The sequence below is a fragment of the Lytechinus variegatus genome, chromosome 2, assembly GCF_018143015.1.
Source record: "Lytechinus variegatus isolate NC3 chromosome 2, Lvar_3.0, whole genome shotgun sequence".
In the NCBI taxonomy this organism is placed as follows: Eukaryota; Metazoa; Echinodermata; class Echinoidea; order Temnopleuroida; family Toxopneustidae; genus Lytechinus; species Lytechinus variegatus.
Genome location: NC_054741.1, coordinates 40550947 through 40568347, shown reverse-complemented (window position 1 = coordinate 40568347; position 17401 = coordinate 40550947). Strand labels below are relative to the sequence as shown.

General features: G+C 42.2%; 1 protein-coding gene across 1 annotated transcript in view; it reads left to right on the top strand.

The window, feature by feature from the left end:
* Positions 1 to 12264, top strand: part of LOC121408096 (pre-mRNA-splicing factor ATP-dependent RNA helicase PRP16-like) — a 95842-nt gene extending 83578 nt beyond the window's left edge. The window contains exons 10-11 of the mRNA XM_041599436.1: positions 3064 to 3222; positions 10383 to 12264. Coding sequence (XP_041455370.1) covers positions 3064 to 3222; positions 10383 to 10655 — 432 coding nt within the window. The 3' untranslated portion in view covers positions 10656 to 12264. The remainder of the gene's footprint in view (positions 1 to 3063; positions 3223 to 10382) is intronic.
* Positions 12265 to 17401: the final 5137 nt, after the last annotated feature.

The following is a 17401-nucleotide window of genomic DNA, read 5'->3' as shown; positions in this document are numbered from 1 at the left end:
ACATTCGCCTTTTATTCCTGAGAGAAAATGTTTTTTCGGGTGACTTTGTACCATGAAATGGGTCCCCTCTGATCTCGATATTGAAAGCATTACACAAGTAACTCCTCGGATCGGAGCCGCAGCTCAGCACGCGCTAGCTAGCCCAGGCTGCACAGGAAAAATCTGCAATGTTGTTTTTCAGTCCAGGTCGGTCGACACGGCGACTCACAACAATCATAATTACAATATTCAATTCTATTGGACCTCGTCTATAAAGTAATCAAAATTGAAATAAATACCAGGATAATGATACAGTCAATTTTTTCTTCTCGTATATCTCCATATTATTTCCTTCTGTTTTTGTATTTCATTCGATATGGCCGCTGAAACTCGATGTTCAGTTTCCCGTCGCCCGCCCGCGTTTGAAAATCAAATTCTGAAAATAATTCATTATTTTACTATTTTGACATAGATCTAGATTCAAAACTGATATAAAACATTAATATACCTGTAAGCTTTTCAGTCACAATTACTTGTATATCTTGTAAATACCTGTAAAACTTTTCTTTCTTTTCTTTTCTTGTGATCGACACTGCATGCTCAACCATACCTCGAGCGATGTTCGCGCAGGCTCCACTCAACTTCACTACCGCTACACTACGCTCCACCTACCCGATGTAGCGGTAGTGAAGTGGAGTGGAGCCTGCACGAACATCGCTTGAGGTATGGTTGAGCTACCTCAATGAATCCCAGAGTCTAGTAACCTCGCATTGGTGAGTTGTCATACGGCCTAGTAACATCCAAAATAACTTATCTTATTTGCTAATTATAACTTAAAAATCATTTTTTTTTATCTTTCCAGGGGATGAGGTAAATATCAGACAAAAAATCATCAAACAAAGCTCAATCTGTTTTACAAGGCCAACGGGAGGCTCACGCACGTACGCATTGGCACTTGTATAGCTAGCCAGTCTGAGCTCTGTCTCTCTGCCAGAGCTCTGGGGGACAATTCACTCTGTAAAGGCCTCAATGAAGGTGATTTTCTGTTTCAGACAGAGTTTATATTTCGGGTATATTATTCAAAACTGCCAATAAAGTTTGATGATTTCTTCATTGTCATGTATATTTAAGTTATCAATGAGTTCATTCTCACCAAATTTAGACACCCCCATAGAGAAATGCAATTTTCGTGGAAATCTGCGTTTTCAAAGAACTTCAGGAAAAGTTAGGGTATGTGGCCCTTTATTACATGGCCAAGTACTGGAATTAGATGGAGTAGAAATTAGATATTGAATTCATTTATATCCAAGTTCAACTCACAGTCACACCCACATCCAAGATTCTACATGTAAACATGAAAAAAAATAACTTAAAATATCATACAATATTAAACAATAAGTAATAATTAATTTAATAAGTGAACAGGTATTCCTCAAAATGCAAAAACGTAGCATTTGAAAAGAGCCCCCGAAATGCAAAAAGTAGCCTCCGAAAGGTAGAAATGGAGCCCCTGAAATATTACAAAAAATTGGAAATGGAGCCCCCGAAAAAAAACGATTAATTTTTTCCCTGGCTTCAAGACAGTTCCACAGAATAAAAGTGCGTTAAAAGGTTACAAAAGGTCAAACATTCATCTTCTGGAAAATAATGAATATTGAAATCGGTTCCTCATTATGAGCTGGAAAAAACTGGAACGACAAACTCACCATCGAGTTTCTTTGGCCTATGCAATTGCTTTTGACTGCGCTGCACTGGCGCTCCTTTGAAAGAGCAACTCGATGTATTATGTCAAACTGTCTCAGTCCTGTTCACTGACCACAAGACAAAAATACGCCGGCATTTTTTTAAAGGAAATATCTACGTCTCTAAAAGAATCTGCCACGTAAAAAAGCACATGATCCTAACTCAATTTTCATTGTTAATGTTTGTATTATGCTTCGTTACTTCTCCTTTTTTTCGCATGACGGTCTGCAGGTTTGAGAATGAACTCAGCCCGGCCTGCAAACCGCGATCGGGGGCATACCGGCAGGTTAACCCATACCGCAACAGGAGCGGGTTACAACATTACTATGAATTATGTGAAAACATGGACCTACCTATGGTTAAAATGATTAGAATTCAGTAACACCGCACTACAATGTCATCACAAAGTAAGAATCAATGTTGCAAATCCGAGTCCCAGTTTATTGGGAATAATACATTGAGCCTATGGGATAAAAGCCCTTACATTGTATCAATACACACATAGATGACTTTAGTTCATCAAAGATTTTGCCTAACTATAAGGCTCAAACCTATGAAAAAACACATGTGCCTATTAGTGCTACATTCTGCTCATGATGTTAGTGACTTGTTAGCGCTAACAGCTTCACTAACAGCGTATATCTGCGACCGCTGCAGGTCATCATGGTTTCACTATGTAGTTGAAGGCATATCCACCAGACAGGCAGCTATGAATTGTTAATTATCTATGAGCATATATGAAAAGGACCGAGTCTATCAGAGGACCGAATGTTTCGCATGTTTTATTTACCGGTTCTTTTACTTTTTACTTTTTATTTTCATTTCTATATTCAAAATCCATATTCCTTTTAAAATATCGGCTACAGTGCCTATGATATGCTATTCCAATTTATTCAATGTACAAGTAATTCCTTAAAAAGCTGTGTGCGCTATGAACGCCTAGCTTAGCTGGGTAATATAGGAGCGCCTTGAGCACCTAACAAGGTGGATATGTGGGCATTATAAATACCCTATATTATTATTATTATTATTTCATCATCTTGAAGACAATTCATATTATAATTTGTTACAATATAGAAGTATATTTTCCATCTTTTGATTAGTACTCTCTTCAATTTTAAGTCTTATAAGTTTAATACTCTATGTTTTGTAGGTACTTTGTATGGTATTTCATGTTTGTATTGTCTATGGATTAGACCCTGCCAATGGGACAAGTATACTGTAATGTTATTGTTAGGTGCAATGGACCTGGTTAAATATGAAACGTCTTTTGTAATGAACATAAAGCAATTAAGATGTAAATTAAGTATCAAATGAAAAATATATATTTTCATTTTATAGGATAATACATCTGACATGGCACAGATTGCTCGGAAAGGCAGCAACGTAGTGAAGAAACATAGAGAACAGAAGGAGAGAAAGAAAGCACAGCATAAACACTGGGAGTTAGCTGGTACTAAACTTGGAGATATCATGGGGGTCAAAAAGGAAGATGAAAAGGTATTGTTAGTTCATCTCATCCACTATCTTCTGCCCTCATCTCTCTCCCTTAACAATTCATTTGGCAATTAAAGTAATTTCATTTTTCTTCAGCTCAATCAGTCTGTTTTATATACATGTATTTACATCAATAACTGGGATATACCCATTTGATTTGCTAGTTCATTACGATGAACCTGCGTGCCGAATATAGAGTACACAATTTTTCCTGCGCGCGCGCTGCATCTCCCTACCAACGCACTATCCCAAGATCGTCGCGCAATTTGGCGTCCATTTCCTCTTTTACTTTCGCCTGCGGTCGAGTGCAGTCGCAAGCTAAGTACACTCTCAAAATTGCATTTCTGTTTTCCGTTTGGATACTTTATTGTGCAATTCTTCCCTTATTTCAATCTTATTTTCTCTCATCTAAGATTGTTATAGGATTATCACGTCGCGCGGAGCTTCCGTGATATTATTTTAACGTTTCTTGTCCCTCTTCGTGAGTTTGTTTTTTTTAAAGATACGTTTCTCACAGGCGGGTTGTCTTCACCTCTCCGCCCCATAGCTCCGCGCCTTCCTGCTCGGGCGTTGTCTTCGCTCCTTTTTAATCCTTTTAATTCTTTTTATTCACTGACTTCTTCGTTTATACGACTCGTCGTGAATTTAATTGATTTATTTCTCCACAGATAGGTTCTGTAGGACGTTAGGAGCGTCGTATTCCAGCCTCGTTTCAAGTTCTTTGTCTCTTGTTTCGAGTTAGTTGATTGTTCTTTTGTTTCAATCAATCCTTTGCTCTTGTATTTATTAATTGAATTAATTGGTTAATTGATTAATTAATTAATTGATTGATTCTTTTAATTCTTGACTTGCTCCTTTGCCTCGATTCAAGTTCTTTGTTTCTTGTTTCGAGTTAGTTGATTGTTCTTTTGTTTCAATCAATCCTTTGTTCTTGTGTTTATTAATTGATTAATTATTCAATTAATTATAAAAAAAAAAAAAAAAATATTTTCTTTCCTTCACAAGAATACTTAGAATTTTTTTTAGGAAGCCGTCTCCTGTCAGCGTTCGTCGCCTTTGACTCGGCCTTCCTTCTCGGGAAAGCTATCTTTGTTTTTCCCCCCTTCCTTTTCAAGTCAGCTACCGGTCTCTGGACTTATAATTTTTTTTTTTTCTTAAACTTCTTGTTTATAAAAAAAAAAAAAAAAAAAAAGAAAGGGAATCTTGCTCCCCTTTTTTCCTTAGCTGATCCTCACCTCAAGAAAAATTATTTTTTTTTTTCTTTTGAACAGGTGGACACAACAAAACAACAAAAAAAAAAGAAGAAAACTTAGTGTTTTCTTCTTTTTAGATGCTTCCCCCCTTCTTTTCAGAATTTTGGCGGAAGCAGATTCTTGTTGTGATAATCAAATAATTAATTTTTCTAACGGACTTCAGGGACAGTGTCTCTTAATAATTCTCAATTATTACTGTTTCCTTTGTTCTGGGATTTTACCTTGTATCATCCTTGTGAGATCCGTTTTTGACTCTCAAAAGTCCGCTTTTTGAGGTCCTTGTCTTCTGGGTTGGGGTTTGTTCCCCCCCCTACCCCCTTTGCTTCTCTTTTTTTTTCTATCTTACTACTAGATCACCCTACGGCAATAATGAGCCTTTCGGACTCTCTTTCTGAAGAGCCTCAGGCGGCTGCTGTTTCGGGGCCCGACACCGGGGTCTTATCCCCCACCACAGGTAGTATAGATAGCGAGAACAGAGTCAGAGCCCCGTGGGCTCTCAAAGGGGTGGAACCGTGGACGCGCGTTCACGTGTCCCGCTTAATAATGGTGGAACCGTGGATTTGCGACCACGTGCCCGCACGGTGATGGCCAAGGCTTCCGTCCCGGAACCTGAACCTTATTGGGGAGCGTCGCACTAGTACAGAAAACGGCGACTCCTCTAGGGCTGTCAGACCCACCGGCCATCGGGTCACCTAAAGTCCGGGGGGAGAGCACGGGTCTCTCCACCCGGCAAAGACTAGGCTCGATGCCGTGTAAGACCCCTCTAGGGAGCGTCGGCAAAGGGCTACCAGCCCCTAGTCGGAAGAGGCACCTGAGTCCGACCGTGTCGGACTCTCAATTCAATCTGACGCCGTCAGATTCGGCCGACGCCTCCTCTCGCTCGGCTAGCTCTCCCCGTGGGAGAGCTAAGGAGAGGAAGACAGGCGCAGCCCAGCCTCTTGTCCCTTCTTCCGCTCCGGCGCCGGAGCAACCGAAGAAGAAGAAAAGAAGAAGAGGAGAACCACAGACGTAAGCCCCGCTCCGTCGGGCGGTCTGTCCTCTGATTCTTTTGATGGCCAGGCCTCTCAGCTTCTCAAGCTAATCTAGAGTGCCCTCCAGCACTGCGGGTTTTTACCCCCAGGCTTGCCTGCTTCAGCCGACGGTACTACCAACCGAGCGGATCAAGCAGACACCGGCCATCCAACACACCTCGGAGAGTCACCGGCAATATCATGTTTCGCCGGCTCACGCACCTGCAAGGGAAATTCCCGCTAATACACAGGTGCTATCGACATACGGGCGTCGCCCGCCATTATGTCACCAGACTCCCAATCATTATACCCTCTTCTGCCCCCCGGCGGGGGCCGCATAGAAGAGGAAGAAGAAGAAATTCTAGGTCGCTAACCCCGCTGTGCGGGTAGACCTTCCCTTCTGATTCTTGTGCCGACGGCCAGGCGTCGTAACTTCATGTTACAACAGAACGCCCTCGAGCACCACGGATCTTCATCCTAATGCTCTCTGTCAGCTAAAACCGCCGTGTCGAGCACCAGGCAGGTCAAGCAGACAGTCGCCGTCTCGCACCTCGGAGAGTCACCGGCAATATGATTCGCCGGCCCACGCACCTGCAAGGGAAATCCCCGCTAATACACAGGTGCTATCGACATACGGGCGTCGCCCGCCACTATGTCGCCAGACTCCCGATGATTGTTCCCTCTTCTGCCCCCGGCGGGGGCCGCACAGAAGAGGAATAACAAGAAGAAAGTCTAGGTCGCTAATCCCACTTTGCGGGCAGACCTTTCTTTCTGATTCTTGTGCCGATGGCCATGCGTCGTAACTTCCTGTTACAACAGAACGCCCTCGAGCATCACGGATCTTTATCCTCATGCTCCCTGTCAGCTAAAACCGCCGTGTCGAGCACCGGGCAGGTTAAGCAGACATTCGCCATCTTGCACCTCGGAGAGTCACCGGCGATTTCATGATTCGCCGGCTCACGCACCTGCAAGGGAAATCCCCGCTAATACACAGGTGTTATCGACATACGGGCATCGCCCTCCATTATGTCACCAGACTCCCGATATTTGTGGGTCAGGCGTCGCACATACTCCCATGAGCAGTGCGGGTAATTCACCCACGCTTCATATCAGCTTCAGCCGCCTTGCTAAGCACTGTGCGGCTCAAGCAATCACCTGTCCTCTCACACCGGGCATTTATTGAAACGCTGTTCACCTACACGGTGACCCCCGTTTCTATGCAGGTGCTTCCGACATACGGCTTTCAAGCATCAATATGTCGGCAAGCTCTCGGTGACCGACGGCTGGACTTTGCATCCGTTCAGGCTGCATCTATGCGTCCCCGAGCATTACGGGTTCTTATCCTCGTGTTCTCCGTCATTATAAGACCGCCGCGGTCTTATTGCTGGCGTCGGGTATTGAGCGGATTGAGACTTCTCTCGCCAACCCGCACTCCGGGGAGCCATCGGCGAGTTACCTGCATGGGTATTCCCCTTTTTATGCAGTTACTCCCGAATTCGCCCTCTACGTCAAGCCCACGTACGGCGACGACTCCTTCAGCGGTAACTCTCTCCATTCTACCCCCTAAGCGGGCCCGTAGATTGGAGGTAAGAATCTCTTACATACCGCATGCCGCACTTCTCTCGTGAGAATGTTTGGCTGCTTTGAGGGGGCAACCTATCACGTCCGCGGTCCGTCCGCCCAGGCGACGGGACCGTCGGTTTCTGGCCTGAACCTCACTTTCTATTCGAAAGTAAGGGTGCCCTGTCTTACTTAGCTCCTACCCTTGCAAGGCCAGAGTCAGGGCTAGTACAGACACCCGTCCTCCAGCGATCGCCGCTGAAGAGAGGGCGACTCCGATATGAGCAACATCACCGCTCAGCGGTATGTCTCACTACCTCATAGCTCTCCGAACTTATGAGTATGTATATCGGATCTGAATGTCACGGCGATTTAAAGTTCTCCTGTGCTTAGTAATCGCTACGCCTTCACCACCCGGTGCATTATGGTTATGTTAACCTATTGTCTCGTATTCGGGCGGCTCGTTCGAGCCCTGCCCGAGCTGCCATCACCGGTCGTCCAGCCGGACACCGCCGAAAGCACCCGCACCGAATACCTGGAGGGAATCAGCTTTTCATATGCTAGATATCCCTCCTGTTGACATTCACAGCTGTTCCCCGAGTCCTTCCCGGTCGGGTAAGCATCATCTCGGAGGAAAGAAACCGCCGTACATCTCATGAGATTATTGGCTATGTACGTGCGTTCAAGCTTGTTTAAAGCCCCAGACTTCTCTGTCGGCATTCTATGCCTATTTTCTGGGCACACCCACCGTACCGGGTCGGCGAGTTTACACCAAACAGTACGCCTTCAGACCATCGGTCGAGCTCTAACAGTCTATGTTATAGACTGCTCTCTATGTGGGTCAAGCTTGCGGGCGTCTCCGCCGTTTCCTCCTTGTGTGGAGTGGTCTACGGTGGATGTCTTACCGTGCCCATTTGTCGAATCGTCTTCTTATTTAGAAGCTTTTTCACTCGGCACACTCGAGTCACCTCGCATGCTGCTTTCATCCTCCCTCCATGCAATGCATGTGGCCATGGTCACCGCACGACCGAGGATGATGTAACCGTGGATGCATGTATGCTTATGCCTACCTAACCACAATCACTACGACCCGCTTTTTCTCGGGCCGACTGCGGATGAGTCTCTCCATGTAAGTGATTTACTTCACTGGAGTTCTTCTTTTAGAAACTTAGATGCTCATCCCCCACTGCTTAGGGCGTCATTTTTGCCGCCCCCCGCAGCTTTTTGGAACTCCTTATTCTCCGATATCGGACTGTTCCACGCTGCCGCAACCGGCGCCGGCGGTGCTTGCTCTTACGATCACCTGAGAGACCAGGCCTTGTGGCTGTTTTCATAAACAACTGGTTCTCACCGCAGACTGATGGAAATTTTTGTGTTTATTTTCCTCAAGTCTCCCTCCTTCGCTTGTTTCTTCAAGCGAGGACATCGACACTCTTAGCCAGTTTCCGTCCCTAACTTGATAGGACAGGGCCGTTGCTACCTCATTCGATTCCGTTGGGAACGTACTGTTGAGGTATCATATCTGGCGATGTCTGTTCGTTAGAACATCTCTTGATTGTCGCCTTCACGTATGATCATGACAGAGACTTTTCGCCAGCTCCCTCTGGCGTACACTTGCTGCTGCTAGGGATTCCCCCGCCCGGCGGTCATCCATCGCAGCCTAGCCTCACGGGCTCTCTCGGCAATGGTGGCTTGAGCCAAGCCACCTCTTCCACCGCGGGCACTGCACCCTCAGATGGGTGCTTCGATCAGTACGGGAGAAAGGGGATCCTGAGTTCTCTCTCGATCACTCGGTCTATCACACTTTTGTCGTGATGTGTACCGCGCTGTTTCTCTGACACGCCCGGTTGAGCTATTTTAACCAGACTGCTTTATTCTACATAGGCAGCAGGTCCGCGGTATTTCTTATTAAAAGGATGGCACTCAGTCACTTTCTCGACCCTTGACTGCCTTACGAGTGGTTTTCTTAAATCCCTACTCTCCGTCGTTCCTAGTCCCCTTCGGACCGCTAGTAACTTTCTGCCACAGCTCTCTATCAGAATTCTGCAGATGTTCTGCCCTCACGCATTTGAGACGGATATCGAATTCTGGGCGCTTTCTCCCACGCGGAGGCTTCTGAGATCTCTCGCCTTCTCAGATTGTTCGATGGATCACTTACTGAGCCTTAAAGCTACAGTTTTCCGATCACGATTCTTGTTGAAAATTTCAACAAATTCCGAATTTTACGCTCTAGTCAGCTGGTGATGTTGTTCTCCTGACACTAGGCCGAGGGCCCATGATACTTAGTATCATTCTTCTTGGGCTCTTTCTTGGAATCGTCGTTCACGACTTCTCGAGGTCCGTCTATTGACGCCCCTCTTTCCTTCACTCCTTGCTCTTAAGGACTTCTTCACATGAGGCTTTATCGCCTCCCCTGTCCGTAAGGCAACGGCCTTTGTGTCTTCATCTCCCTATTTTAACGCACTTCTTAGTCTAGACATGCCTCCCTTCACGTTGAATCCGTGTTGGTCTAGCAAATCAAATGGGTATATCCCAGTTATTGATGTAAATTATGAAAATACTTACCATGATTTTCTTATTTACGAGATAACTGGATATACCCATTTGAACCCTCCCTCCTACCCCTCGCCTTGTGTGACAACATGTCTTGCCCGCAGGCTCATGAGAGGAAATGGACGCCAAATTGCGCGACGATCTTGGGATAGTGCGTTGGTAGGGAGATGCAGCGCGCGCGCAGGAAAAATTGTGTACTCTATATTCGGCACGCAGGTTCATCGTAATGAACTAGCAAATCAAATGGGTATATCCAGTTATCTCGTAAATAAGAAAATCATGGTAAGTATTTTCATAATCTCTACATTATCTTGTCTTCTCTCTCTCTCTTTCTTTCTTTCTTTCTTTCTTTCTTTCTTTCTTTCTTTCTTTCTTACTTTCTTACTTTCTTACTTTCTTACTTTCTTACTTTCTTACTTTCTTACTTTCTTACTTTCTTACTTTCTTACTTTCTTACTTTCTTACTTTCTTACTTTCTTACTTTCTTACTTTCTTACTTTCTTACTTTCTTACTTACTTACTTACTTACTTACTTACTTTCTTTCTTTTTTTCTTTCTTTCCCCCTCTTGAATTTGATTTCATTTCCTATGATTTCTTTATATATAAACAAATGTGTAATATATTGTGTTATCTTTTGAGCAATGTTGTGTGCTTTTTAATAATTTTGCATATGCATCTCTGTAGATATAAAATACTTTTATAATTCTACAGTAGAACTTACTACTGCGATATCCTCTTTCTTTTTAAGACCATGTTGATATTCTTTATATTCTGATTGTTCTAAAGGGAACTGAAGAAGAGAATATTAACTACAAGTCCCAGCAGCAGTTTGCTGATCACATGAAAGAGAAAACTGAAGCATCAAGTGCCTTTGCTAAGCAGAAGTCAATACGGGAGCAGCGTGAATACCTACCTGTGTTTGCTGTTCGTCAAGTGTTGCTTAATGTGATTAGAGATAATAGTGTGGTGATTATCGTTGGAGAGACAGGTTCTGGTAAAACAACTCAACTCACTCAGGTAGGTTACATAACAGACCCTGGTGGAGTATTGATCCATTAGTTGAAAAAAAAATGCCAAATAAGGAAGTGAGGAGTGAAGAAAATTTTTGATAGTTGACTTTATTTTATACATTTCACATAATTATGAACATAATACAAAAAAAATATAATAGATGAAGAACTAACATGGTTTACAAATCAGAAGTGGCATCATTCACTAAATTAAATAATACAGCAATTTGAAATCAAAGACAATTTAAAATATGGTGAAATGTGAGGGAACCTGCATAAAAAAGCAACGCTTGTTCAGTCTGCAGGATCCCCCCCAAAAAATAAATAATATCTTTTCCCATATTTTTGCCCCTATGGGCAATTTTTTGTCTCACCCACCAGAGGTGAAGGCAAGACTTGGGGATCCAAATGTTGTCCATCTGTCCATCACAAACATGACACATAACCATTGGTCACTTTTCAACCAAACTATGATGATAGATGTTCTTAGGGGACCTGAAGAAAGAAGCCAGTGGCTTTCCATATAAGGTTGTAACTCCAGAAACAAATTGACCCCTCGCCATCTCTGTGTGTGGGTGTGTTTGTGTGTGTGAGATAGAGAGAGAAAGATAGCGGTAGGAGCAAGAATCCATTCATGTATCAAGACAATGCAATCTCTTTTAGCCCTGGCCTCTCCCCCACTCAATGAAATTTTACAGTAAGTAAAAATCACCACATGCCTGTCTGTCTCAAAGAATACTTCATGAATGAGTTGTTTATAGAGACACAAATTGGTCATTGAGTTCTTTCCGTCTTCCTCGTTCAGTCATTTTAATTTCTGAAATATTTGTCTGAACAAAATCATTGTGAATTAGATAGTAATCCGAAATGCAAATTACTGATATTCATAGACATGATCTTCAGTGACTTTCAGAGAGAGATGAACGGTTGCGTATAAATGCCCTTTTCCATTTCTGACACATAAACGTTTATCCACTCTATAAATGTCTCCCCCCCCCACAGCTCATCAATGGAATGAATAAATGGCACTAGCCCATTTCTTTTTCAATCTGTTATCAATCGATATTCAACGGGGTGCGCCCAGTGTGCTACTTCTTGTGTTTTGTCTCTAAAGAAAACTCCTTCACACCTCTTATAACTTTCAACCTCTCAAAGGACAAATTCACGCTATTAGAATGGTGGCTGGGGGGTGGGGGTGGCTTATAGTGGTCCTATAGGCATGTAGGTAACACAACTTATTTAGTTTTGAATAATTCTTTATTATATACAGGACTATGATGCTCATAGGACTATATAGTTTTTGGATGAGACATTAACACCAACTATTTACGAGATATGAAATTTCTTGTGTAATAAGCAATGATAGGCAAGTGGTATGGTATATACATAAATTGTAAAGTATGACTTGGAGAGCAGAAATTAATAATAGAACAAAATACATTAGAGCTGTAAACATCCCTATGAAGAGATAAAGATGATAAAATGGAAACAGTAGTGGCAAGGGGGTATTTACCCCCCCCCAAAAAAAAAAATAATATGGAAAAACAATGTTTTGTAAATGCTGTCATGTCATAAGCATCCTTTATACCAAAGCTGTGATACGATTTAAACAAAAAGGCCCGTATTCTGAAGTCCGGTTTAACTTTAACTCGGGTTTAAAGTTGTGGTTTAAGTATGGGAAGCCAAAAATATTAAAATTTTTATTAAGTTGTATGTTACTTATGTTTACTGTGCTCTTTCCTGATTCATCGAAGGTGAAGACAATCGTCTATTTATACTTCCTACACAATTATGAGTGATTTGAGAGCCGGATGACTGATAGTATGATATGTATACTGTTAGTGATTAAGTAACAATTGGCTGTCCATACTCAAACCACAAATTTAAATCTGAGTTTAAGTTAAACCCGACTTCAGAATACGGGCCAAACAGTTTTTCAATATTCAGATTTAAAAACATTTCTCATCAGAAAACAGAAAACAAATAATCGTAGAGTGCAACAAACCCCTTTATCGTGATTCCGAGATTTTATACCATTTCATCTACATCATCATTCACTTCAAAGAAAATAGCATTATATAGTCTTGTAACAAGACACACAACTATTTTGAGACAGACTGTGTAATTCCTGTCCTTATAAAAATAATGTGTTCAGTAGTTATAGCTGAAAACTGAAAAGAAAATATGACAAAGACAGAAAGCAAAGATGAATGAGGATTCATTGTAGTTTTGATAGGCTGATCCAGATCGAGTGCTTCGCCTTGCCCCCTACTCGCGGCGCCAACAAAAGAGAGAGAGAAAAGTGAAGGAGTGGAAAAGATAGAAAAAAATATCAGGAGTAAGAAACGTGAAAGAAATAAGTGAAAAGTAATGCAGATGCAGGCACGTAGACAGGGGGCAGTGGGAGCAGTTGCCCCAAAACAGTCATTAAAAAAAAAAAAGTGGGAGGGAAAAAATTGGTATTGACACAAAATTTTTCGCTCTTCTTGGTCCCGTATACAAAGGTTAGCAATTAAAGAGAAATTCCAGTAGTTGCACAGTAAACACTGATTTCATGAGAAAGTCTGTAAAACAAGGCTTAATTGTCAGTATATCATCGAAGATCTAGATCTGGTACAGTTAAATTAACTGAACTTTGTGAAATCTTGAAATCTACGCTGAAAAATGTTCACACTGAAGATCCCCAACACAGATAAGCGCACGTGGGACAATGTATAATTATTGCTTAGGGCGTCGGGCCCGACGCTCTACCCGAATCCTGTGCTTATTTGCTGATTTCTCAGCAATTACGCAATTTCTTCCAGAATCCTTTGGCACATGCGTTTTATTCATACAAACAGTCACTTTGGTGGTCAGTTCATTGGATTTTGTACGAACTCATTTTGATATCGTTACCAAAACTAGCATTTACCTTTAATCATACGCTTGATTTTCATGATTGATTGTACATCGTAGTCTGTGTAATCAATCGTAGAAAAGGTCTTGTGTTATGGGCCCCTGATCGGAGATAGCAAACACTACCGCCATTTCCAGAGTCCCCATTTGAATTTTTGTAAATCACTCAAGTTTCTTAATCATACAAAAGGAAGAGCAAAATAATATTGAAATCATACATCATACACTTTCTTGATCATGAAATCAGGTGAGACTTGTGGTTAGTGAACCACCTTGTGTTTGTTGCTTTAAATGGAAAAAAATTAAGTAAGTGTGTTCAATTTATGCATGAATTTTGTTATGGATAAAGATATACCATGTGAGTCACAAATAATGGACACATCACAAATCCTCAATTTAAGGAAAAATTATGTCCTGAATACAAAATTTTATTTCGTAATTCTCCTGGAGAAATTACAGGAGATCCCGCCCGCGCATGCGCAGTCATTACGTTCGCAGCATTGATTTGGCAGTCATTTTCCGCCATTTGGGGTAAGATAAAAATTGCTTTTTCTTCCCCTTCTTCGAGTTGGTTGCTGGAAATTATGCGCTAGAGCTCTTTTCTATTACAACCTCCTTCTGATATCGACATTGGGTTCGAGTTGGAATACTTCATTATGAATCGTGATTCTTGAATGTGGGTACCAGCCCGCCGGCGACTCAGTCGCAGCGGAGTTCGGTTTTTCCACCGGGCCAGACGCCGGCGAAGCCGGGCGCAGGGACCCGTTCCACGAGCCAGCAACCAGCGTCGCATCAACAGTCTTCGTATTCGACTTCGTCGAATACAGTTGTAGATAACTTCATGATAAAGGAGATATAATTGAATCTCCGTCGGGCTTTTTGGGCATAGGTACCGATATTGCACTATTGAAAGCCAAGCCCAATAAAATTGTCAAAAACATAAAGATAAAGGAGATATTAAATCTCCGTCGGGCTCTTCGGGCATAGGAACCGATATGACACCAACAAAGCCAAGCCCAAAAAGAATAAACCTTCCCCCTCAACTTCAAACTCTGAGTTTGAGGAGAGACTAAATTAGAATCGCTTTTGACTGAAGCACTGGAGAACCAGGCTTTTCAGAACCAGTCAGGGAGCCAGTTACTCCCCAGGCATAGGTCAGCCATTATCAAGATAGTATTCTGAGGCTGTCTTTTTACGATGATAATAATGGTTATGATGATCAGAATTCTTAAATACAGTTCCACGCAGGTCAGGTCCATGTGACCAATGTCATGATGACAATTCACAAGCTCCAGATTTCGAGAGTGGGGAAGGTGAATGTGATGTTGGCCAATTAAGGCCCAGGCATACCGGCATTAGCCGCTAAGTTTGCCCAGCCCCAAGAGATGGGGCACGGCAATTGATAACCTTGGTCGATATGCCAAGAGTTAATGCTCCCATTTGGGACAAACTAAAACAAGTAGGCCTAACTAGACAAAGAAACCTGCAACTACAAAAAATTCAACGTTCACTAACCAGAGGTTTGACAGCATTCATGCAATCTTTATACCCAGAGAATATTTCTGAAGCTCAACAAGATTGCCTCGCTTTGCTCAGCAATATCAATTTTGAGCTAAATTGCACAAGGAAATGTCTTATCAGACCTGATATGAATATGAAATTTACAACATTGTGCAAATCTTCCCAAGTGGGCAAGTTCTTATTTGGAGATGATCTTGCTAAGCAAGTGAAAGACCTGAGTGTGCAGCTGCAGGGATGATGAGAGGCCAATTGAAGGACAAGCAATTCAAGTCTCACACATATCACCCATATGCTAGGAATAAAACCAGTACTCGTGAATCTGGATGGGCTCAATCAGCCCAACATGATTTGTGGTCAGGCAACTAGAGGGTCCTTTTTTAGGGCATCCCCAGTGGAAACGACACAAGAACAAGGCCGTCATGACCAGTGGCAGAACCCAGGCTCGCAGAGCAGAATGCCTCTCAACAGCCCCTTTCCCCCAAAGCAGGGTGCATCTTGGAAGAAAACAAAGTAACTACTTCTACTGAAGAGACGAGTTAACTCAATGATTATTCAAAGTTTCCTATTGGTGGCCAAATGAGGCATTTTGTAAACAATTGGAAAATATTACTTCTGATCATGTCATCTTATCAGCTGTTGAAGGGTATAAATTAGAGTTTGAAAAATTATCTATTAAACCATACCATTCACTACCCCCACACTGTTTTCATATCAGAACAGTTGAAGTAATTCAAATCAAGAAATTATACACTTACTTGAGGAAAAGATGATTGAACAATGCTCCCATGAGAATGGAGAGTTCGTGTCCAACATTTTTATTCGGCCCAAGAAAAATACTGGGTTAATTAAGAGTTATTCTGGATCTTTCTGACCTGAAAAAGTATGGCTGTCAGCATTTTAAGATGGATAGCATACATACAGCAACACAATGTCAGAAAATCTGTTTTCTTGCCTCAGTGGACATCCGGGATGCTTACTTTTCGGTCCCAGTTCACCCTTCAGATAGAAAGTACTTAAGATTTATTTGGCAAGACACGCTTGTTCAATTTACATGTTTACCAAATGGTTTGAGTACTGCACCACGGCTCTTTACCAAAATTTTGAAACCAGTGTTTGCCACACTGACACTGCACCAAGCAAACCACATCTTAGTGGGTTATCATGACAACACCATCATTATTGGTAACAATAAGGCCCAAGTACAGAAGGCAATTGATGCCACGGTTGGCCTTTTATCAGAGCTTAGGTTTATTCACCCTGATAAGTCGGTACTCAAACCATTACAGGAAATTACTTTCCTTGGATTGGCCCTTAACTCAGTGAATATGTCTATTACACTCCCTTCTGACAAGGTAAATGAAGTTAAAAAGTGTTGCTTATAGGCCTCCTCCAAACTGACTTGCCTAGTATTAGAGCAGTCTCCAGAACAATTGGGAAAATTATACCATCATTCCCTGCTGTCCAATATGGCCCTCTTTTCTATCGGGCTTTGGAATTTGACAAAATTGTAGCACTGAAAATTAACAAAGGTCATTTTGATAGACCCATGCAACTCTCGCAGGCAGCTCGGTACGATCTTGAATGGTGGATAGCAAACCTGCACATTGTATACTCGTCTTTGAGAATAAAGAACCGGACCTGGAGTTGTACTCCGATGCAAGCGGTTCTGGATGGGAAACTACATGTATAGAGCTAAATTCTAGTAAAGGTGGGCGATGGAATGCCGAGGAGCTTGTCAAAGCTCAGAATAGTGAGATTGATTATCTTGAATTACTGGCAGCCTTTTTTTCGGACTAAAGTCCTTTTGTACATCTATGAAAAATACCATATCCTACTACGCATAGATCATGTAGTTGTAATGAAATTGCAAATGCAATCTGTAAATGGTGTTTAGAGAGAAATATTTGGCTGTCTATTTCTTATATTCCAGGCAAGCTAAGTGTAGTAGCTGACAAGCTGTCTCGTAAATTCAATGATAGGACAGAGTGGACACTGGATAAACAAGCTCTTAACCAATATACTCCTTACGTTGGCTCACCAGATATTGACTTATCTGCATCTCGACTAAATAATCAATTGCCTAGGTATGTCTCTTGGCAACCCGATCCTAGTGCATTCTTGGTTGATACATTTTTTTTCTAAACTGGGCCAAGTTGAATTTTTATGTCCCACGTATTTTGTCTCATGCCAAGTTGCTTGCAGAAATTTCTGAATGACAAGGATATACAGGCTTACTAGTTGTCCCATATTGGCCTTTTTTCGTTTTCCTTGCTCCAAATTATAGGGAAACCTGTAGAATTCAAGAGGAGGAAAGGGTTACTAACTTTACCCTTCTCAAATTTCACCCCTTTTGAGATCACATTGATCTCTTATGTTGCA